Below are 24,711 nucleotides of genomic sequence, written 5' to 3'. Positions count from 1 at the left end.
CCCCCCACCAGAGGACCCACCTGCGTGATGCAGGCACCCGTGAAGGCCACGATCACAGCCACCACGTTGACTGTCAGCTGGAACTGCAGGAATTTGGAGATGCTGTCATAGACATTGCGGCCCCACATCACTGCCTTGACGATGCTGCTGAAGTTGTCATCTGTTAGGATGATGTCTGAGGCCTCCTTGGCCACGTCCGTGCCTGCGATGCCCTGTGGGGACAGGAGCCTGTGTGCGGCAGCTGGGTGGTGGTGCACAGCGCAAGCAATGCTGTTCTCATGCCCTGCACACCCTCAGTCCTATAGGCACATGCATACTCCCAGCTGCCCAGCGTGACCAGACCACACGGGGTGTGTGTGCATGTTCTCCTCCCAGCCCCAGCGCCCTGAGGCCAACTCTGCCTTCAGGAAGACTTTCCCTTGCCCGTCCTCTCCCACAGCCATCATGGCAGGGAGCCCTCTTCCACCCTTCCAGGAAGACCCTGGGGGCCGGGCTGAGCCTTGAGAGCACTGGGCATGTGAAATAGATGGTGGGTGAGCTGAGTGTGAACTGCGGGTCCCGCACAGCCAGTCTGAGGCTGTGTTGCCCATACCCTCTGCCTAGGAGCTCCTGCCAGTCCCCACCCCGGGGCCCGCTGCCAGCTGCCCCTACCATGGCGAAGCCCACATCAGCCTTCTTGAGCGCAGGCCCATCATTGGTGCCATCCCCGGTCACGGCCACCACCTGCCGCTGCTCGGTGTGCGTGCTATCGATGATGCCTGTGGGGCAGGGCAGGAGTGTGTCAGGGCCCTGGGACACTCTGTGGGCCAGAAGCAGCCTGGGGCTGGCCCTGATTGTTGGGAGGACCCCAGGCCGGGCCCAGCCTCCTCTCTGGCCCCTGCCCTACCTCCCCACTCTAGCTGTGGCTCTTCCCCCAGCTCCAGGCTTGCCCACAGCTGCCAGCACCTGCTGGGGATGTTGGGCACCTGAGCCCCGTGCTGGCTGGTCGTCCTCTGTGGTCTGGGCCCCGACGGTCTCTCCAGCACCCTCTTCACTCTCTGCAGCCCTTGGCCACACGGGTAGCTACCCCAGCTGGAAACACATCTCCCTCTGCCTGGGTTCCAGGAGCTCCTCCCTTCTCCCACCATCTGCTCCTTTAGCACCTTCTACCTGGGGGTTCATTCGCTCCTGAGGAGACCATTTGCCAATGGCCCCTGATCCACCATCTGGCCTTGACCTCTCTCCAAACATTCACTCTCAATAAAATATTCAGGAGAGCCTGGGTGGCTCAGTTGATTAAGCATCTGCCTTTAGCTCAGGTCATGACCCTGGGGTCCTGGGACCAAGTCCCGCATAGGGCTCCCTGCTCAGTGGCGAGCCTGCTTCTCCCTCTCCCTCTGCTCCTCTCCACTCCCACCCCATTCTCTGTCTCTCATTCTCTCTGTCAAATAAATAAAATCTTTAAAAAAAGAAAAAATAAATAAAAAGAAAATATTCCAACAAATAGAATAAACAGATGGCACGTGGCCCGGTCACTGAGCTGGGGCCAGTAGAAAAGAGTGGGTGAAGTGTGTCCTCATTGGGCACATGTGGAGTTTGAGAAGATACATTAATGGACAGGACAGAGATTTGAATGTCACTCTTGGCATGAGCCTCTCTTACCCCACACCTCACATCCGTCACTGACGTCTGCAGAGATTCCACTCCAAGATCCCACAGGAACAATTTCATTTTTCTCTGCCCGACCCCCTGTGCCAGCAGCATCCCCCCTGCTCCCCACCAACCCCAGGCTGCCCGTCCATTCTGCACAGCAGTGCTGGGATTTCTCTTGACACCCCCTGCCCCCTAGGACTGACCTGTCCCTTCCGCCCCAGCTGAGAGTCATTCTATCACTACCCACACTGGCTTCAGGGTGACATCCATGTTCTTAGCTCTAATCAGAAAGTTCGAAATCCCTGGTGGTCAGGCTTCACCCATTCTCTGATTTTCTCTCGTCTCTGGCCGCTCTCGATCTGTGCTCCAGTCACAGGAATGACTATCTGCAAAGCCGGCTCCCTCACCCATCTGCCCGGGCTCTTCCCTCGGCTAGCTGTGCCTGTCCCACAACTGTAGTCTCAGCTTAGATGCCACTTCTCCTGGGGAAGTCTTTGTGACTCCCTGAGGACCCTCACCTGCCCTAATCAGATCACTGTAACTCCGGTATGTGTCTCACCCTATTCTGTGCCTGGTAGGCAGCATCTGTAGGATGAGGGAAAGGGTCCCCGAATTGAGAAGCCTTTGTAGCCACCAACCTAGCCCTTTGCATGTGTCCAAGTTTCACCCTCTTCAGGCCTAGATCCAAGGCCATGTGCTCCAGGAATCATCCTGGGCTGCTCCCCTGGCTGGCAGCAGTCCGAGTTCCTGGTCAACACTCAGCCTCCAGTCTCTGTCTACTGGGCATTTGATGCCTTTGTTCCCCTGGTTCCCTCAGCTTTCCTACGTGCTTCTCCAGAGCAGGGAAGGCGCTGAGTTTTCCTCCTGCCTGGCCAAGTGAGCTTCTTTCTATTTCTTGAAGGTGTCTGGAAATCTTTGCCTCGGGTCTTTCACAGTGCAGTTCTCTGCCCCACCTGAAACACAGGCCCTTTCTTCTGGACCCTCAACCCACCTTCGATGGCCTATGATGTGACATCCATCCGTAGCCTTAATAAGAGGCCAACAGAGGGCCCCAACCTTCTCTTCCACCAATACAACCTCTAGGTCTGTACAAGGAAATTTATTTAATGTCTGCTGGGTGGAATCTGGACCATGAATTCCAAGAGGGAAGGACCATGTTTGCCAAGAGCAGGGCCTGACACTTAGGTACTTCAAAAACACGTATCAAGAGAATGAGTAATTGAATGAATGAGTCATTGAAGAAGAAATGGAGGTGGGTTGGGGGTGCCTCCTGCTCTGATATCTGTGATTCTGGGGTGCTGTGTTTCTGTCACCAAGCCGGATCTGCCTCCACTAATGTCCTGGGCAGCATTTTGGGAGAGGAATCAAGATGCCCCAGGGATGACCTCAGTGAGAAACCTGCCCTTCAGTGGCCATTTTAAAGATGGAGAAATTGAGTTCCAGAAGAGGAGAGACTTGCCAAAGGCTATAGAACAGGTTAGCAGCCAAGCCAGGACTTGAAGCCAGGGCTGTATGACTCTAAAAATGCCCAGCACCTGGCCACCTACATGGGCTCAACAGGTGGTACGCCTTCTCTCTGGAGGAAGACAAGGAAGGAGAAGGATGCTAGCTTTTGGCCTCATCTCTCAGGCTGCTATTCCCAGGATAGCCCACCTTGCGGGTCCCCATTACAGATGCTGGTTGGGGTCTTCAGACACCAGGCAGACCAAGGGTCTCAAACTCACAAGCTCGGGGGGCAGACTGAGAACATAAAGAAGTGAAGTCACCTGGACAGCAGACAATGAGGAGCAGGGAAGACTGATTCGATTGTGAGGAGAGAGTCTGTTCAAAGTCATCCAAATTCAACATAAAAAAGGTACTATACCAACCAACCACAACATGTCTGTGGGCCCTATCCGACCCTTAGTCTAAGAGTTTTGGACATAGACAGACCCAGTCCCATTGCTTCCTAGAAGCGGAAAGCAGAGAGAAGACTCACAACCTCTCCAGATCACTAGGGCTCTTAGAGGGCCTCCCAGGACTGCAGTGAGGGTGAGACAAGGGTGTTGCCAGGTGTGGGGAGCCCCATGCAAAAGCCCTCTGTCCTGGAAAGAAGCTGCAGGCACCAGGAGAGGAGAGGGTCCTGGCCTCAGAACTGCCCCCCAAGTCTTACCTTTGACGAGGGTATGCTTATCTGTCGGGGAGGAGCGAGCCAGCACCCGGAGCTTTGGCCAGATCTTGTCAATTCGCTCCTGTTCAATCTGGAGAGGGATGGGGAAAGGGTCAGAGAGAGAAACTGAGGTCTGGAGAAGGGAGGGGGCTCACTCAAAGTCACGGGGCTCTGAGTGGCACATTGGCTGACCTCCGTACAGTCATGCAGCCCCCATGCCTCCCAGGCAGTACCCTCCACCCCCCAGTTCATCCCTCTGACGGATGTGCTGGGCAAGTACCTCTCCCTTCTCGTTGCGGATTCTCCGGTTGAACTCCTTGCCCTCCAGGCACAGAAAGTCCTCCCCAGGATGGATGATGCCACACTTGATGGCGATGGCCCGGGCCGTGTTGATATTGTCACCAGTGACCATGCGGACGGTGATGCCTGCCCGCTGGCACTTGCGGATGGCTTCTGGGACCTAGCAGTTGGGGGGAGCAGGAGCAGTGGGGGTGAGCACCCCTGCAGCAGGCCCTCACTTCCCTTATGGATTCCAGAGTGAGCCCTGTTCATGGGAAGCCCTAGTGGAAGGGGCCTTGATGACTGTGAGATGCTGACAGCACATATGGCATGTAGACCCTTTCCTTCCATCCTGTGTACATGGCAGGCATTGTTAATCAATCACAGAATCTGCTGATTAAACCCTGATGTGGTCTCAGAATTCTCAGCAGAGTCCCAGGCAGCTACCACCTAACACTATGATGGTCTCTTCTGAGATGAAACCACGAGCTATTCTGACTTAGGGGCAAGGACTTTGAGAAAGTCCTCAGTAACACCCCAGGTGGGGTTAGAAGACTCTGTTATACAGAGGAATGTGTTCCTGTATTCATATGCACGGTTCCTATGAACTCAGTGAGAAATATGTTCACACATTTTCAGGGGTTTTTTTGTTTTGTTTTTTTGTTTTGTTTTTTTTTTTGGCTGGGGGTATGGGGGCACTGCATTTGGGAGCATTTCATTTACAAAATGTGACACTGACTTTGAATAAATACAAATGATTATACTTCATGTAAAATAGGACCTTGCCATGAGAGTAAGGACTGCCTCCTGCCCTCTATGCCTGTAATGAATGATAGACTGATACCTGGGCCAATCAGGCCAGAGTAGATGCAGCCAGTCAGGAGAGGGTAAGCCCCGCATGGCACCCCCCCCATCCCCCCACTCCTATGCAGAGCTGTGGATTTATTTGCCCAGTGATTAAGATGCAGAAACCAGCCTGGAGCTGCTGCAGGTCTTCACACACAACACAGACCAACTGAACAAGGGATTCTGACCCATGGGCAGTGACCAATGATAAAATAATAAGGTAATATTTGCTATTTGCTGCAAAATGTCTTTGAGTGGAAGAAGACATATGAAGGGCAGAAAATCCAGTTGTACAAGAAGACCAAAGCACTTTAGAATCTCAGGCTTGGAAAGGTGGAGTCTGACTACCACTCCTCTTGCATGTCACAGTGTCTGGGGAGCTCACTCCCATTCCTACTCTGCCAAGCCACTGCTGAGAGGGTCTGAAGACTGTTATAGGCTGAACTATGGCCATGCCCAACCACTCTGTGGCCCCCCAAATATATTTAAGTCTTAACCCCCCAGTGCCTGTGAATGTGACCTTACTGGGAGATAGAGTGTTTATAAAGGTAATGAACATGAGGTCGGTAGAGTAGCCCTAGACCAATGTGACTGGGGTTTTTATGAAGAGGGGTATTTGGACCCAGACACACGTACAGGGAGAATGCTACATGAGGATGAAGGCAGAGATTAGAGACTTGCTGCCACAAGTCAAGAAATTCTGAAGATTCCCAACAAACCCCTGTAAGCTTGGGTGGGGGCACTGGGGGAGAGGAAAATATCTGAAGCCGATTCTTCCTCACGACCCTCAGAAGAAACCAACCCTGCCAACACCCTGATCTTGGACTTCCAGCCTCCAGAACTGTGAGGCAGTCCAGTTCTGTTGTTGGAGGCCCCTAATCTGTGCTACTACTTCATCATGGCAGCCCAGCAAACTCAAATAAAGAATTAGAACATTGGTTCATAATCTGATTGTGGACACCTGCCCACTGGTCCCCTTCCTGCCCTTGGGAATTTTAAAAACAAGGATTGATCTTGAAAATCTCTAGCCTCTTCCCGCTCCCTCCCATACCCTGCTGTTCTGTGAGCACAGAGAACCACCATTCCAACGTGGGGTCACCGCCCAGGCCCTCCTCAGGCTCCCTGCCTCTGGCCTTGCCCCTCTTCCATCATTCCCCTACCTGACCACCAGTGGGCGACCTGCCTAAAGTTCAGCCTGGGTGTCACTCTCCTTCAGGGGCTGCCCCCTGCTGCTTGTAGAGAACATCAAGACTCCTGAGCATGGCCATCTTGTGGCAGAACAAGGAACAAATGCCATGAAGAGGCCGGCTCCAGGCTAAGTAAGGCCAGGAGGCCCCTTTGGCTCCCAGAATAGTATCCGAGACCAGCTGTGGTGACAGGTAGTGAGGGGTCTCTGTGTTACGAGGGCTGGAGCTGGGTAAGCTGGCCGCAGGTCTCCTCTGGGTGCACTTCTGGGGCCCGGGGAAGAGGCTTCTCTAAATTTATTCCCTCACTTGGGGGCCACGTGAGCAAGGCCTCTGCTTCATGCCACAGCGGCGGCTCACACAGGCAAACGTGACCTCTTTTCACAGACCCAGAGGAAGTGGGGATGTGGAATGTCCAACATCCTGCTTACGTAATTTATCAATGTCCTCACAGTGTCTGTAACCCAGACTGCAGCCCCCTGCTGTCTTCTGTTCCAGAGGAAAGGAAAGAGTCACTGCTCTTTTGGGGACATACACCTTATCTGGCTCCTGCCTTCAAAGGAATGATTCAGGCTATGTTTGATTCAAAGATACTTGGGCTCTTAGAGTTGGAAGGGACTTGAGGTCATGACTCTGACTCTCTTCTCATTGCCCAGATCTCCGGCTAGGCATCCCACAAATGGCCAGCCAGTCTTTGCTTGCAGGCTTCTGAGCCTGGGGTACTCACTCCTTCCAAGGCTGACCACTCCATAGGGGAACAAGTCTATCATATCCTTTCACATAATCATTCTTCTTTCAGATGAGAGCAGGTGCTCTGGGTCTGGCTTATACTCTTGTAGGAGGCAGGGTCTTTGGTAAAGATCTCTGTAAAAGGGCTCTGGGAGCCCAGAGGAGGGTGCCATTCCTTCAGAAGGAAGTAGAGGGAGAGGAGAAATACGGGAAAGCTTCCTGGAGAGGGGGATGTTTGAGTTTCTTCTGGTCTGTCAGCACTAACTGAGGCTCTGGTGCCTGGCACTCTGCCCAGGCTAGAGCTACACATATGACTGCTTCATTGTGGCCTGGGCCACAGAGAAGTGTCCCATGAGAGGCACTGGCAGAGAAGTTGGGAAGGGTGCTATAGAAAGGACATGGAAGGTGATCTGGAGGGGGTGAGGCTGAGGAGGATGTGGGGCAGGAGCCAGGAAGCATGAAGCTGGAGAAGGACCTGCTGTCAGAAGGTGCTGGAATCAGGGACTCAGTACTAGGCCTGGGAGCCATGATAAGTTCTGAGCTGGGAATGAAGTGACTGGAACCCTGTTCTAGAAACACTAAAGCTTTCAAGGCTGTCTCAGGGAGCTGGAATCTGCCTGCTTGGAATCGCCACACTCTAGGTCTTCCCGAAACAAGGTGACTCAGGGAGAAAAAAGAGGCAGCTAATTTTTCTGGCTCCCACCCTCTCCTCTGTGTGGTGGAGGTTTCTCTGCCCCTGGGAGAGAGGGCTTAGGGGCCGAAAGGCTCAGTTGGGCTTTGCCCTGGGGATCCACCTGAGTGTTGGCTTGTAAAGTGGGGATGAAGCTAGGTGATGCTGTGGCAGGGGCAAATGGTACCAAGCCTGGGGACAGTAGATGCTGGTGGTAGGGGTAGGATGGCTGGCAATGCACCTGACCATGGTCTTTCTTCCTTGTTCTTTCTGCTCCAGGAGATGGGGAGGGATGGCAAGGGTGTGGATACAGATGTAGTGGGGGGTGGGGCACACCTGGCATCTGGGGACAGGGAGGGGCAGCCATTTGTTTGGGGTGGAGGAATGGTGTGACCATGCCACCACGATTCCTGGGTCAGGTACCTTAGAGGCCTGTGACCTGCCTGTAGGGGGGGGGATTCCAGATGGACCTGGACACCCCTGAGGGCCTCCTCAGCCACCTCCCTTACTGGGCAGTGGACCCTGTAACCAGACGTCTTTGTTGTACTTCAGAATGGCTTTACACTCTCACATGCTATGGGTCTACTTACTCGTCCCCTTTTACTGGGCATTTCACTAGGCTGTGGGCTCTGGAAGGCAGGGACCACCGACTGCTCAGGACACATCCAGGGGCCTGGCACAGGGCACATGGGTCATCATGAAACATCTCTCTGCTGAAATCCCTCAAAGCCTGGCCTGGTGAATGGATTTGGGTGGGGACATGCCTACTCTTCCCAATTTAGCTCCAGGCTCCCCTCCTTCCCATTTCTCTCGTAAGTCCACGGTATTCACTAGACTCTCACCTGTCTGCGTTTGCCAGAGCTATTCCCTCCGCCTAGAATGCCCTCTCTCCCTTAATTTGGGAGTCTTTCCCCCTTTCAGGTGAAATGCCCCTACTCATAAAACCATTCTGGATTCCTCCAGCCCTATGGGGTGCTTCCTTAATCTGCACTCAGGCTCTCCTTGTACTGCTCACTCGGTCATTCATTTGACAAACAGCTACTGAACATCTCACTGGTCTGGGCACTGAGGAGCCAGGGATGATTAAGACCCAAGCCACCGAGGCACCGATCTGGCTGAAATATACTTTCCACATAGACAAAGTTGCTGTAAAATGGAAAAAAAAAATTCCTTCTTTCACTAAAATTATCCAAGATATTTCTCACGGAGGAAAACCAGCCAGAAAAAGGGTGCTTCCTGTTTTCATTAAATAAAGGCTTTTAAACATCTGTTGTTTCTGGTGACACCCGTTGTCTGTGACTCTAAGGGCTCCAAACACCCCCAGATAACCCGGTGAATCCCGGGCTGCTGCTCTTCTCATGGCTTCATCCGCGGTGGCTTCAGGTGGTGTTGGAAAACGTACCCACCGAGAAGCGTGTATGTGTCTGGGGGGTGATCGACAAGCCTGTTTTGATCTGTTCTGTCTTCTCAAGGGAGGAAGGCAACGTCATTTATTCCCTCGACAGATGGGGAAATTGAGGGGGTAGTGTGTGTTCCAGCAGTTGCTGCAAATGTTTGTAGTACCCCAGAAGTGGCCTAGGCTGACCTTTGTGCTCTGGCCAGCCTCAGGGTTGCCTGGGAGAGCCTGACCCAAACTGCAGGCACAGACACTGCCCTAAGGTCATCCCAAAAGCTAGAGACGGTGGCTGCCTGTGAGGCGGGAGTCAGAGACCCTGGGGAGGGGAGCATGGGAGGTTACTTCACCTTGTCTGTTAAACTGTTGGAATTTGGCTCCATGTGTATAAATCCAAATAAATCAAAATAAAACCCAAATAAATCAAAAGCCATCCCCCCCCCACTAGGAAATGGTGAATCGACAGGTCAGAGCTTTTATACTTTTGAGTTGCGTCCCTAGCAACCGTGCTGGTGTCTCTCACTTGGGAATGTCCAACTCTTTCATTGTTCGGATGGGGAAACTGAGACCCAGGGAGGAGATGCGCCTGAAGCCTTCTGTGAGGGGGTGGCCGGGGCGGGATTAGAACCCATGTCTCTTGACCCTGCTGTGTCAGCCTAGTAAGTATGCTCCCCAACACAACTTATGATATCGAAATCTACATCCTGGGAGAGAGCCCAGGGCAGAGAGGAGGTCACCAATAAGGATGCACTTACTTGATGGAAGCAAGGAAAGGTGTCAGGGGAAGATTTCCCCGTCAGCCAGCTCAGAATGTTGGAGCTTGGCAGGGATCTGAAGAGCATCTGGATCAACCTCCCATTTTACAGATGAGAAGACCAAGGCACAGAGAGGAGGATGTGGCTTGTGAGTGGCACAGCTGGGCTTGTGTCCAGGCCCCCTTTCTCCAAGGCAGGGCTCTCCAGAATGAAAGCGCTCCCAGCCCTGCTGGGAGTCTGTGCCTGAAGCCTGCGTCTCTGGATGATCATGCTATTAGTGGAATATTCCAGTACCCAGCTGGAATATGTACCCTCCTGACTTAGAACCCCTTGCCTTTTCATTTCTGTGGCACCTAGGAGCAAGGCCTGGGGCAGGAATGCAGAAAACCTGTTCTAATCTGGATTAGCTCAGCCACTTACAGCAAGACTTCCAGAAACTCACTGTCCCTGCTTACCCTCAGTGTTCTCACCTGCACCCTGGGGCCGGGGGAGGCATTTGGTCTAGGTCAGCAGCAGCTCAACCCCTTTAGTGCATTGTCAAATTAGTTTAGGAGGTGGTGACTTGCATTAAAAAAGAGAGAAATAGAAGAGAATAGAAAATACAAGGGCATCACGTTACTTTGTGACATTATTATTTTGGTTAAATGTATGTGCTTACTGAGTCATGATATAAAATATGTTTCTTATTAGCACAGGTCATGACCAAAAAAAGGTATGTGTCTGATGCTGCTTTCCACCCCACTTTGGGGATGGTTCTGAGGCACAGTGATGGGCAAGGAGCTCTGGGGATGAGAAGGACAAGGGAGATGCAGGCTGGCCCCGTCTGCTACATGGAGACTAGTCCCTGGTGCCCGTAAGGGGATGGCCTGTCATGGGAAGCCTGAACCCACTGGTGGTAGGTCATGAGTGGGCATCCTGTGGGGAGGTTGCTAAATGGCCTGTCTGTCCACGGAAAGACACAGTCTGCAGGAAAACACATGTGGTTCCAGGGCCAAGCACCTGGGCAACAAATCGCCTTTGATGCTTTAGGCTCTGGGTGGGAGTGAAGAGGTCTGTGGAGGTCTACAGAGGGTGTGAGCATGTGAGATGTGTACCAGGCATAGTATTGGAAGACTGGTATTCAAGTCCCGTTCATTCTCATTCATTCATTCCACACAATTAAGTGTGGAATGAATGAATCCATAAGCCAGGCTCTGTGTTAGGAACTGTTACCTGTCACTGGGTCCAGAGTTCTGAACTACTGGGGAGGGGCACAGAGGAAGGGAACCCCATTTAAGGGCCATGTACCTCGTGCCAGATACTGACTGTTTGTGGTATGTGCATGATCTGATACCTCATAGTATCCTGGGAAGTGTATGTGTGGAGAATACTATTATTATCCCCAGTCTACAGATGAGGAAACAGAGGCTCAGAGAGGTTATGTAACTGGCCCAAGGTCACAGAGCCAGTAATGCTGAGACTCGGGATCCCAGGTCTGTTTGAGACCTGAGCTCACATTTCAACGACACCTCTCGTTGCTACAAAAACATTTAAGTCCACATCTGTGACATTCTAGTTTCATTTGGTCTTTGGAACAGAGACTCTTACAGCATCAGGACTAGGAATTTGGAAAACACTTGTCTACCCCTTTTCACTGGAAAGAAGTGGAAGTGGAGGCTCTATAAGGGGCAGGGAACACCGAGAGGCCCCCAGAGAATGGTATCAGGACAAGTGGGGACAGCAAAGTTGCCTCCAGTGGAGGAAGGTGGCCCTGAGAGGCCCCATCACCGAATTCCACAGCCGAGACCAAGGTGGGCCCCGTCCCCACCGGCCTGGGAATCAGCCCTGGACCCAGCAGCTGTGTTAGTCCTCCAATGATGTGGAGGCCAGCCTGCCCTTGGCTCTACCCTCTGGGGCTCCCCAGGGTGAGGACTCACTCTGCCTGCCCACAGCAACGTTTTGGAGATTCGAGGCTGCCTTCTCTTCTTCCCACAACCTTTCCAGCCTGGGCAGTCTGACTGAGCACCCATGTCCATCCTCGCCCAACCCTATGAACCCCAGCACTGAATTCCGTCTTCCCGCCCGGGGCAGATGCAGCTAAAGGAGAATGAACACCTGTGTGATCTGAGCACTCCTTTAGGTGCACTTTCTGTATCACCTTCCTGGGTCCTTCTTGGGGCGGGGGGGTTTGCTATCATCACTCTTCTCTTCCACCTGGGAGTCTGACCTTTGGATAACTTCATGGCCCTGTGCCCCTGGAGATCTGAGAATGGGAGACTGTGGGCTGTGTCACTGTGCAAGCCCGCTAGGCTACATTGATTGGGAAACTGGATCCGAATGGACAGAACTCTACCTGCTGGTGTGACATCACACTGGGGGTTTTCTTGAACACCAGTGACTTAGTTTCTGGGTGTCTCCTTTATGGGGACCCTGGAACCTAGGCCTATGGTTGTGCTATAGGAGATCCTGGCTCCTGTGGGGCAAGAGGCTTCTAAGGTAGGGCCGCCCCCATGCTTGTCCCTTGGGATCAAGGGGAGGTTTCTGGTTGGGCGATGGCTCTAGGGCTGCTCCCGTGGCAAAGCAGCGCCTGCCTGCTGGTTGCCTGATGTCCTGAGCAGACCAATGCCAAGCGTGACCTACTCTGGTCTCAGGAGTCTGAGTGTTTAGGAGTAGGTAAAGAGAAAGTCTTGTGGATGCTACAGGGAAACTGAGGCTCAGGGAGGTGAGGCAACTTATACTAGCTTACCAGCAGGCAGGACTCCCAGCCCCTCCAAGCCTGCTGGTAGGGTGCTTACCTCGGGCCGCACGGGGTCCTCGATGCCCACCACGCAGATGCAGGTTAGGTCATTGAGGATGTCGTTCTCATTGTCCCAGTCGGGCTCGGGGCTGCTGGGGAAGTCTCGGTAGGCCACACAGATGGTGCGCAGCCCATCGCAGGCCATGGGCTCAATCACTTTCTTCACCATCTCGTCCCGGTCGCGGGGCCGGAAGACCCGGGGCTCCCCTGCCCCATTGAGAATTTTGCAGCATCTGGGGGCAGATGAGGGGGGAGCTGGGTAAGGTTCAGCCAAGGGCCCAAGGGTCCTCCGTCTGACCAGCTCGTGCTCCCCTCCCCATCCCCAGGGATGTCCAGCTGGCTGTGGTTGGTCATCCAGCATCCATCCACTTCATCTCCCATAATGCTTCAGGGCTGGTCCAGGCCCCTGGGCCCCATGCAGGGATGAAATCAGGACCAGCCAAAAAGAAATCAGGCAGCCTTCTTGCCATATCTGCCCCAGTCCATTCAGCAAGAGCACATCTACTTTGATCTGTCTTATATTCATGAGATTTCATCTGAAAAAATAGTTCCACAGCTAAAATGGTTTTCAGAGGGCATGAAACCTAGGCTAGTCGTTCTGGACCTTGTTCACACATTAGAATGGCTTAGGTGGAACACAGAATAAATAAAGACCCACGTGTGAGCCCTACTCCAAAGGTTCCAATTTATTTTTATTATTTTGGGAGAGAGGGGCTGAGGGAGAGAGAGAATCTTTAACAGGTTCCACACCCAGTACAGAGCCCAACGCAGGGCTTGATCTCACAACCCTGAGATCATGACCTGAGTGGAAATCAAGAGTTGGACACTTAAGTGACTGAGCCACCCAGGCCCCCTGTATCAGTGGTTTTTTATAAGCTCCCTGGGATGATTCCAATGTGTATCCAGGATTGAGAACCACTGGGCTAGACCAATCCCATCAAGGTTTGAGTGGGGAAACTGAAGTCCAGGGACCAGGAGTGACTAGCTTAGCTCCCCAGGCTTCTCTCTGGCACCTAGAGCCGGAGTTGACTGGCTAACAATGAATACCACTATCGTCAACCATCTCTGTGCTGAGGGAATGAGGGAGATTTAACAGTGACAGCAGGTGGAACTTCCTGGTGATCCTGTGATGTAGGGACGAGAAGGGGAGGGCTCTCTGTAGAGTTTCAAGAGGAAATAGTGGAGGAAGCTCCTGGAGATGGTCCTGCTGTGGGACATTGGGAAGGGCACCTCTGGGTGTCAGATGGCCCTCCAGCCCAGCCCGAAGGACAGACTGCACAGCACGACCTGGTGATCCCCGGCTCCCTGTCCCATCCCCCTTGCCCAGCCCTGCCACGTGGAGCTTACTTCTTGAGCACGATCTCGGAAGCGCCCTTGCTGTACATGCGGAAGCTCTCGTCGGGCAGCTTGATGACCGTGCTCATGGACTTGCGCACGGAGTTGAAGGTGTACACCTTGTACAGCTTCTCCTCCGGCATCTGGATGCGCACAGGCTCGTAGTCCTGCTTCAGGTCCAGCACGAAGCCCAGCAGACCACACTCTGTCTTGTTGCCCACCTGCCGAGGCAGGGCTCCTTCCTTCTCTGGGGGCTGCGGGGAGAGAGGCCAGGGAGGCTCACATGGGGTTGCCTCTCAGACCCCGGGGCCAGCCAGCCCCCTTTCCGGCCACCCGCACCCGCAGCCCTCTCCATCCCAGACCCAATCCTGGCTCTGAATGAAAGCAGTTAAGCAAGATCAGCTTTTTAAAAATTACGAACTCTTTCAACACCTACAAGGTAGATAGAGAATAAGAAAAGAAACACTTGGGTACCCTCCATCCAGCTTTGTAGGACCTGAGCAGTATGCCCTATTTCCTTCAGATTTTTCTTTCTGGAGAAGGGAAACATGACAGATAAAAGTGAGTCCCCCGGGACGCCTGGGTGGCTCAGTTGGTTGGACGACTGCCTTCGGCTCAGGGCGTGATCCTGGAGTCCCGGGATCGAGTCCCACATCAGGCTCCCAGCTCCATGGGGAGTCTGCCTCGCTCTCTGACCTTCTCCTCGCTCATGCTCTCTCTCACTGTCTCTCTCTCTCAAATAAATATATAAAATCTTTAAAAAAAAAAAAAAAGTGAGTCCCCCTGTGTATCCCTCCTTGTCTGCAGAATCCATCCCTTGTCCCAGAAAGAATCTCTGTCTTAAAAGGGGCATGAATTATTATCCTATGTGTTTGATTTTTAATTTTTAAAGATTTATTATTTTTTTACTTCAAAGAGAGCAAGAGAGCAGTGGTGAGGGGCAGAGGGAGAGGGAGAGAATGAATCTTAAGCAGGTTCCACGCCCAGTGAGGAGCCTATCGTGGGGCTCGATCCCACTACCCTGAGGGCATGACCTGAGCTGAAATGAGAGCTGGACGCTCAACCGACTGAGCCACCCAGCACCCCCTCTTTACTTACTTTGAACTTTTTCTACATTTTTATAATTAACCTTCTGGTGATTTCCAGAATTTTATGTCTTTTCCACAACAGTTTTTGTCCCCTCTCTACTAATGAAAGAAAATGACAACATGGAGTACTTAAATAAAAATGCCTAATTACTTATTAGCCCAAGAGAGCTGAGCAGTTATGCCTTCAAAATACCCGGCATTTTATTACCCTCTGTGAAATATTTTAATTTTCCTCTAAAAGGATTTCAAACAATCTATGGTTGCAAGGGGCAGAGCTGCTTCCTACGTTAATTCAATCTGTTTCCATGAACTTGAGCTCCGAGATCGCCTACGTGTGTACTATGAAGCAGGGGCCCACCCCTTTTGTCTTTTGATTTTTTTTTTTTTCCTAGATCTTGACAAACCCGGAGGTTTTTTCTATTGCTGTAGGCTTTCCATGAGCCTTTTTATCTCTAGGGCTCTGATTCTGTAAGGGAGTTAAGGTGTTGGTATTGTTTCCATTTTCATGGCCAGGAAGCAGGCCCGGCAGGGAAGTGACTTGCTCATGGTCACAGACCTACAAAGGGGCAGACCTGGGGCTGTCCCCAGGCCCCTGGCTCCTAGCGCAGAGCTTCATTCAACACATTTCCCTGTTGTATGGAGCCTTTTGGGAATGCTGGATGCTGCCACTAGGCATAATTTCGAGAGGAAAATTCATGTTCGTGTTTGGGGTCCTGGGGGGTAAATAGAGCCAAGAGGAAGGAATGATGACTAGAAGAACTACAAGTTATAAACAACATCTGCAAAAATGAGATGAAAAAAAGTGCAGCTAGGGATGCCTGGGTGGCTCAGTCGGTTAAGCCTCCAACTCTTGATCTCAGCTCAGATCTTGCTCTCAGGGTCATGAGTTCAAACCCCACATTGGGCTCAACTCTGGTGGGAAGTCTAGTTAAAAAAAAAAAAAAACGAAAAAGAAAAAAAAAAAGAAGCATAACTAGCTTATACCACCTCACATTCATTTGGATGGCTACTAGAGAAAGCCAAAGCAGAAAACAAACGTTGGTGAGCATGTGAAGAAATCGCAGCTCTGTGTGCTGTTGGTGGGAAGGTGACAAGGTGCAGCTGCTGTGGAAAACAGGATGGTAGTTCCTCAAAAGATTAAACATGGAATTCCCATATAATCCATCATTCCACTTCTGGTTATATATATATATATATATATACCCTGAAAGAATTGGCAGCAGGGACTTCAAAAGACATTTGTATACCCATGTTCATGACGTTATTACTCACAAAAGCCAAGAGGTGGGGGCAATCCATGTGGCCATAGACAAATGAATGGATAAATAAAGAGTGGTACAGACATACAAGGGAGTATTAACCAGCCTTAAAACGGAAGGAAATTCTAACACATGTGACCACATGGATAAACCCTGAGGACATTACAAGTGAAATAAGCCAGTCACAGAAGGACAGACACTGTAGAATTCTACCTGTACTATGTACCTAGAAGAGTCAGACTCACAGAAACAGAAAGTACGATGGTGGGGACTAGGGGCTGGTTGTTGATGGTGGGGGATGGGGAGTTAGTTTTTGATGGGACAGAGTTTCAGTTTGGAATGATGAAAAGTTCTGGGATGGATGGTGGGGATGGTCGCACAACTGGAATGTACTTAATACCACCTAAAAACAGTTTAGATGGTTCATTTGATGTTACAGGTGTTTTACTGCTTAGAAACCTCCAGAAAATCCCTCCAAACAATCCAGCATAGTAAACTGTAGCACATGCCATATGATGATGCTTCTAGGAGCAGATAGAAAACAACCTTCTGCCGAGTGGCCCTCTCTGGTGGCCTAGCCCACTCCTCCTCACCCCTCAACAGGTACTGCCCCCACCCCCCGTGCCTGGATGAACCACCAACCAGCTTAACCGCAGCAGCAGCAGCAGCAGCGGCCACTGTTTGAATGTCGATCGGCCCTGTCCTTTATCGGGCTTGTCACATGTGTGGTCGGGGTGTGCCCCCTCAGCGCCTGGGGAGGCCAGCGAGAGTGTTCCCACTTCACAGCTGTGTGCGGGGAGGCCCAGAGAGGTGAACTCACATCGCTAGTCAGTGGCCCAGCTAGGGTTGGACCCCAGTGTTCTCGGCTCTGAGCCCACAGCACATGCTCTCCCCAGAGTCCTTCCTGTCTCCACTAGCCCTAGAGATCTCTGGTTAACTAGTGAACTGGTTGATGATTGATTTAGAGTCCAAGGGGATCAGGGGAAATGTGTCTGTCTCCCACTATGGAGTAACCAGTGAATATTTGTGGAAATAATACACGAGTAATTCTGTGCTTGTCCCTGTCGGGGGCTGCCCGTGGAAGGCCAGATGGGGTGGAACTTTGGCTTCCAGAATTCTCCTCTAAAGGCCTGTCTCCGCAGGAGCTTCTCAGTGCTAGGCCTCCCAAGGTACATGAGGCAGCAGAGCCCTGGGTTCTTTCCCAGAGGCTGGGAAGGCAGATCAGTGTGAGTGGCCAGGACAGTGGGACTGGCTGAGACGCCCTGGGGAGACCTACTCCCAGAAAGCAGACTCCTTGGGGACCTTCCCAGGCTCAGCAGTGCAGCTCTGTGTGTGTGTGGTGTGTGCAGTTGTATGTGTAATTGTATGTGTAGTGTGTGTGTGTAACTGTATGTGTATGATGTGTGTGAGTGTGATGTGTATGTGTACAGCTATAAACACATGTGGTGTGTATGTGCATAGTGTGTCCGTTGTATGTGTATGGTGTGTATATATATGCAGTTGTGTGTGTGTGTTTATATATGGTGTGTATATGTAACTTTATATGTGTGTGGTATGCATAATTGTATGTGTGGTATGTGTGCAGTTGTATGTGTGTGGTGTGCATATATATGCAGTTGTGTGTGGTGTGTGTGTTTGTGTATGGTGTGTGACTGCAGTTGTATGATGTGTGTATGTAATTGTATGCATGTTGTGTGTACGCATATGTGTGTATGTGCATGGTGTGTGTGGTGGTGTGTGGCATGTACGTGGTGTGTGTGTGGTATGTTCAGTGCATGTGTGTGGTGTGCATGGTGTGTGTGTGGTGTGTATAATTAATTGGATGAGTGGTGTGTGTGCAGGTGTGTGTGTATATGCATGACGTGTGTGATGGTGTGTGGTATGTGGCATGTGTATGGTGTGTGTGTGTGGTGTGTGCAGTGTGTGCACACATGCAGGGTGACAGGGTGTGATGTAGGGATTAACAGCTCTGTTAAAAATCCAAATTCCCCATTTGGGTCTATTTGCTTTAAACTCTTCTCCCAGAGACGGTGTTTGCAAAAACAACACAAACCAAAACAACTGAAATAGTTGTTGAGTTCAACACACAGGCCCCTGCCGTTTTACCTACCAGAACCATAGCCCACCCCACCTTCCCATCTCAGTGCCCTGTAAAGTCACCTTCTGAGTTTTCCGCATCTTTTGGCTGCCCTGGCTTGGCTGGAGCCCGCTCTCAGAGTGTGGTTTGACTTGGGGACTCTGAGGCTCATTGGGATATTCAATGGAGCCCTGGTTTGGAGCCAGGAGATCTGGGTTCAAGGTTGGTCTCTGCTTCCTGGAGTCCTTCTCTAAGTGCCCAAGTTCTAAGATATGGGGAATACAATTAAGCAGCTCCTTCCTGCCTTTGAGGAGTACTGGGGCTCCCTGGGGTAAGGCGGCACCATGGTCACCTCAGCTTAGAAATGGGGTGCCCTGAGGGCCTGGAGCTTCTAATTAGGTGAAGTGTGGCTGATTTATTCAGGAAGACCATCCTGCCAGGAAACCCCTTTTTGCTCCTTCCTCCTGAACCACTCCAGAGGCTCTAGGGAGACTTGTTTTTCTCTCGACAGTGTATGTGTTCAGAAATATGCCATGAACTTCCAACAATTCTGCTCCACAAGTCCCCATCCTCGGCTTAATAATTCAGATGTTAACTGCAGTGTCAACCTACCTCGAAAGAGGTCTCACAAAACATGAACTTAAGGTCTGCTTGGGTGGGTTCAGCACGCAGAACATACACGGTTGGGAAAGGAGAGCGCTTTCCCGAGAAAGCATAAGGCCTCACACGTGAGGAAGGAGGTCCTTCCACCTTAAAGCGCAGCTGTGGTTCTGAGAAGCAGCAGGGCGATGGGAAGGAGATAGCAGAAGTCCTGATGTTCATAGGGTCAGAGACAACAGAGCGAATCTGAGGGTGTGCCAGGATTTCTGAGGCAGGGGAGCAATTTCTGACTCAAGGATGATTCATATAACTTCTCAGAGGGCAAGTTTAGTTCCTAATGATTTGAAATAAGACAGGGAAGAAAGCTTTGTCATCCTCAGAAAGGAGGGAGCATGGGGTTCCTGGGCTACTTTACCCGGCCTCCTGGCCAGCAGCCTCAAGCTCATACCACTCTCTCCATACCTGCCTGGGCTGCTTTTCCTGAGTGCCGTGAGCAGAATCCTTTTAAGGGCTTATCAGATGCCACCTAGTTGTCCCCCATGCCTCCCAGTCCTGGCTCTCATTATTCCAGCCCCAGAGAAGTGCTCAGGCCACAGATCCCCTGAATGAGCCAGACATCGTCAGGTCTCCAGGCCTTGGCAGCAATGTGCCCCTGCCTGGAATGCCCTTGCCTGCTTGGTAAACTCCTCTGGAATTCTCTGGGTCCATATCAGCCTCTTGGTGGTCAGGAGCAATCCTGGACAGCTTTCTTGATATTTCTACACTCAGTGTTTTTAGCTGCAAGATGGGAATTGTCCTATTTACCCTGATTCCCTGGAAGGGAGGTGGAGGGTCAGGCAAGACAGGGACTGGCAAAATAAACAACAGAGGATATGGCTTCGGAATAATAATAGTTATTATTATTATAATAGTTATAATAATATTATTATAGTAATAGTTATAAGAGAAATAACTAATGTGGCCTGAGTGCTTGCTACCTGTCAGGCGCTGTGCGGGGACATACGTATTTTCTCATCCGACCTTCACAGTGGCTCTGAAGCTGTCTCCAGGCAAAGGTGCAGCCACATGAGTTGGGCAGGAAAGGCTGGTGAGCTGCATGGGCTCATGCATGGACAGATCTGGGTTGGACAGATCTGGGTTCTAATCCTGGCTCAGCCTCTTATCTGCTCTGGAACTCCAAGCATGGTTTTTCACTTCTTCCAGCTTCGGGGTCTGATCTATGAATTAGACATGTGATGTCACCTACTTCATGGGATCATTGTACAAGGGCTACATGGGGGTAAGTTCTTAGCATCGAGCCTGGCTAAGTGAATGTTAGCAACTAGGATTAATTATATATTCACTTTACAGATTTGCAGATTGGGAAGCATAAGCTCAAAGGAGATAAGTAACTTGCTTGGGGTCACACAGGTGGTAAGTGCTAGAGATGAAGTTTGAACCTTGTTTTGCTGGACTTCAGAGCCAAAACTTACCGCTTCTTGGACTAGGTGTCAGGACATCTGCATTCCAGCTTCAGTTGCCCACGGGGAAATTTGGAACAAGTCCCTTCCTAATTCTGGGTCTCAGAGTAAAGTGAGGGGGCTGGACCAGAGGGTCTCTAAGACCTGTGAGTCCATGGAGATGATGCCCATACAAACTACACTAGAAATACTCAAGTAGGTTGTTTTTCTGTTTTTGCTTTTTTAAGAATGAAAGGTGCTAGTTAATTGGGAGGTCTCTAGATTAGTGTAGAATAGAGGGCTGGAGGCAGCTGCAGAAGAAGCTCAGTATGCTGGAGGAAGCGGCAGAGCAGTGGTGTTGGCCATGTGACAGAGAGGGAGCCAACTACTACCTCTTGCTGCCACAAGAACAGGAAAATAGAACATAGGGATAGTCCTGTCCTGAGGATCTTACTAATTCATATTCACCCATCCACTGCCCTCATACTCATCCACTCATCCATTCAACCATCCACCCATCCATCCATCTACCCATCCATCGCCCATCCATCCATCTGTCTCCCTACCTAATCCTCATCTCATTGATTATATATCTATACATTTATTCACTGATCAATTCACTTACCTCACCCACCCAACCTGTACTTCCCAGAAACTATGCCTGGGGGAACAGAGATGACTCAAATGTTTTTCTCCCTCTCAAAGAGCCCACGTTGTCTATGTCAGAGAATAAGAAGACATGGGAGAGTCAGTGCTCTCACAGAGGAGGAATCAGGTGGAACATCTGGAAATGAGATTCTAGCTTTGCTGCCAGTGCCATGCAACACACCTAGTTGAGATGTCTCCTCAGCAGTCCTGGCAGACCCCAGAACAGCTTTTTTTTTTTTTTTTTTAAATGTGATTATATAACCTACATCTCAATCCAAGCCCACCTGGCAGGGCTGTGCCCCTGCGGCCACCCCATCCTCCGAAGCCTGCTCTGGGAATTGCCCTGCTCCCTTCTCTGCCACATCTGCAGGACAAGATCATTAACAGCAACTTGGTTATTTTAGGAAGGCCTGGGGAACAGAATAAAACACTGCTGAGTTCCCTTGATTCCCAAATTGGGGCGGGGGTGGGGTGGGAAGAAGACAAACGTCATCATTTCTGGCATCACCCCAGGGGCTCTTGGTCAACCCTCTGTATGCGTCCTCCCGACCTACTTTCTCCTCTCCTCTGGGGGCCTCCCTCAGCCTGCAGTTCCGGGGTGATGTGGGTGGCTGTTCGGCCCTGGACAGTGCAGACCTTGCAGTCCCAGTGTCTGGAGGCAGAAGCTGCCTCCTCCCCTTTCTCCCACCAGCCCTCAGCCCCTCGCTGCTGAGTCACACTCTCCTCCCCATTTGGATGAACTCCTGGCGGCTCCCACAACCCAGCCTGACCATGATGCTTCAAGCTGGCTCTGGGACAGAAGGCAGAGGTTGGGGCTAGGGCACATTTGGGAGGCAAGGAAAAAAGCCCAGCCGCTCACCTAGATCCTCCCACTACAGATGTCCTGTATCTGGCTGCCGACTGACCTCTGGATGGACAATTCCGTGTTTCTCTTCATCCAAATATTGGTTAACTACAAAAAGGCCATCTGTGCTTCTAAACCAAATGGGGATCACAGCATGATGAGTCTACACAGCTTAGCTGAGAGAGGAATATGAGAATTCTTATCGGAATTTATGATACTGCTACTATTACTAACTACAAAATGTCATTGGTGGTAGATCCTTTCTGAAAATGGCCAAATTAGTTCCCTCTCTAAATCCATGCCCTTTGCAGTGTGATCTTATAGTTCCTTCCATTAAGAGATGGCATCTATTTCCCCATTCCCTGAATCTGCACTGGCCTCATCATGCACCAAGATGACACTGTGAACCAGCCCAGACCAGCCTGCTGGAAGAGCTGGGACCACACGGAGCCAAGATGAACCATCCCAGCTGAGGGATTCATTCAGTGTTACAACGAAAATGTTTAATGATCACACCTTCATAGTCTTCTGCTCTCAAAGTGCAGACAGAGCCCCAAGTCAGGACAGAACAGTCGTCCCTGTGGCTTCATAGTCACAGCTGTGGCTCCATGCTGCCTTTCAGGAAGGCCTTCATTTTCTGCCTTTGCTCAGAAGCCTGGCTGGCCTGTGGGGTGGCCTTGGGGACTGCCAGGCTCTGCCTTCTGCCCCCCCCCCCGCCCTGGGGTTGTAGGCTGGTCTAGAGCCCATCGTGCCTGGGCCCAGTCTCAGCCCCCCGCTCTGGAGACACTTTCCACAGTGGAAGACTGATCTTTGTTTGTTCTGATCGTTGAAGGAATTTGCTTTTACAACTGGAATATGCTTCTGCGTGTGTAACAGATCATGTCTGTGTTACATTGACACACCACATTCATTAAAAAGTTTTACCTCATCAGAGCCCCAGAATCATGAATAAAAAAAACCAACCAAACAAAAACCCAGCCTACTGTGCTGCTGAGATCAGCAGAGCTGTCCACCTGAGCCACCGCAGATGCAGATGTGAGAGGGAGTCCCGTGGACAGTGGAAGAGCCCACCCACAGAACGGTGCACTAAATACAGTTTGGTTTTGGAGCCACAAAGTTTTGGAGTCCAGTAGTCCCTGCTTATTTTGGGGGGATATGTTCCAAGACCCCCAGGGGACGCCCAAATCTGTGGATCGTACCGAACCCTATATATACTATGTTTTGTCCAAGACATGTATCTTCGTGATAAAAGTTTAATTTGTAAATTAGGCACAGTAAGAGATTAACAACTGATTAAGAACTGATACTAAAATAGAACAATTATTACAATATACTGTAGTAAAAGTTATGTGAATGTGGTCGCTCTCTAGGTATCTTACTGTATTGTACTCACCCTTCTCGTGCTGTTGTGAGATGATAAAGTGCCTATGTGCTGAGCTGAAGTGGAGAAGGGTACAGCCTGTGCTGTAAATCACGAGGCCACTCTTGACCTTCGGATGTTATATCAGAAGGAGGGTCAGCTGCTATGGGCTAAGGCTGACCACCCATAACTGAAAGGGGAACTACTGTAGTTATGTGGCAAAAGCCAACTAATAGTAAGTGTTTTGTTTTTGCAAGGAGGACAATGACAGGATCTAAAAAACGCAATTAACATTTTTGGGGGCTCATATAAATATCATTGCTAAATCAAAAAGAAACAAGTTGCTTGCTATATGACCACCCAAAATACATCAGCAGGATTCAAAAATAGGAATCATATCATTCAATCTGCCTGGTGTCTCTGCGTCACCCCGCGGACCTTGGTTCCTCCAGTGGAGGCTACACCACTCACCAGAATCTTGGTGGTGTAGGCGCTGTTGATGGCAATGGCATTGACGAGCAGCTCCAAGGTCTTGGCGTTGATGGAACTGGGGTCAGGGATCTCCTTGTAGTGGACATCGCCGACGTAGGCCTGCACAACTGTCATGCGATTGGTGGTCAGCGTGCCCGTCTTGTCCGAGCAGATGGCGGTGGCATTGCCCATGGTCTCACAGGCATCCAGGTGGCGTACCAGATTGTTGTCTTTCATCATTTTCTGGGGGCAGGGGCAGGTGAGAGGGCAACAGTGAGGAGAGGGAGCTGGGGGGGCCAGGGAGTGGGGTTGGAGGCACTGGGAAAGCAAGCAGTAAGAGGTGCAGAGCTGCTGCCATCTGCCCCTTGGTTTCCCACATGTGCAAAAAGGTGGAATTGGAGATCTGTGTATGTGCAGCCTTTTAATTGAACCACTTAAAAGATCTGATTAATTGACCTTTTTTTTTTTTTTTTTTAAGAATCTGTATTCCTTATGGAAAAGATAGGGAAAAGGATGATAAATTAATGTTGGGTCTTTTACAATGACCTCAAATATTTTTCTCTTATACCCCAACAGAAGTAGCCATCCTTTATTTGGTTAATGGTTTTTTGTTTTTGTTTTTTTTCAAATCTTTTGCTGGTGCCTGGTTTTCATTGTCATTTTTGGTCCCACCAAAAATAAATAAATTAAGGATATATGTATGTGTTTATAGACATAGGACAGTAGCTGGAAAATTTTCAAAATGTTAGGGTTATTATTTCTGCATGGTAGAATGACAGGAGATTTTTACCGCCTTCTTTTTAAAAAATCTATAGATTCTAAAAAAAAAAATCTACAGATTTTTTTCTGCATTGCATATATATTATACCTCGTATAACAAAAGTCACAAATTTCTTTTCAATATACAAACACAAAAAAGAAAACAAATCCATCTTTATGCCATCACCCAAAATGGATACATCTTATGTATAGACATCTTCTTAAATTTATAGCAAAAATGATATCCCACCATACATATTACTATGAAATTTCTGGTATTCGCGTACTGTCTTCCCAGCTTCACTCCTAGCTTCTTCGAGGTTCTCAAGCAAACTCATGCAAATGAAGTAATTCTCAAGCAAGTGTCATGCTTAAAATAGACCCTGCAGACCCAGTTACCCTATCTGGCAAGGGGGCA

The 24,711-nt window shown here is 50.4% G+C and overlaps 1 protein-coding gene across 8 annotated transcripts in view; it reads right to left on the bottom strand.

The window, feature by feature from the left end:
• Window positions 1-24,711, bottom strand: part of ATP2B2 (ATPase plasma membrane Ca2+ transporting 2) — a 284,665-nt gene that overhangs the window by 18,171 nt on the left and 241,783 nt on the right. For all 8 annotated transcript variants that reach the window (XM_044253000.1, XM_044252999.1, XM_044253001.1 and 5 more), the window contains 7 exons: window positions 23,535-23,777; window positions 13,761-14,002; window positions 12,412-12,646; window positions 4,062-4,241; window positions 3,785-3,872; window positions 652-758; window positions 21-212 (listed from right to left, as the gene is read on the bottom strand). In XM_044253000.1, coding sequence (XP_044108935.1) covers window positions 21-212; window positions 652-758; window positions 3,785-3,872; window positions 4,062-4,241; window positions 12,412-12,646; window positions 13,761-14,002; window positions 23,535-23,777 — 1,287 coding nt within the window. The remainder of the gene's footprint in view (window positions 1-20; window positions 213-651; window positions 759-3,784; window positions 3,873-4,061; window positions 4,242-12,411; window positions 12,647-13,760; window positions 14,003-23,534; window positions 23,778-24,711) is intronic.

Source organism: Neovison vison, chromosome 6 (genome assembly GCF_020171115.1).
Source record: "Neovison vison isolate M4711 chromosome 6, ASM_NN_V1, whole genome shotgun sequence".
Lineage (NCBI taxonomy): Eukaryota > Metazoa > Chordata > Mammalia > Carnivora > Mustelidae > Neogale > Neogale vison.
The sequence above is the reverse complement of the archived record's forward strand: the minus strand, read 5'-3'. Positions and strand labels throughout refer to the sequence as shown.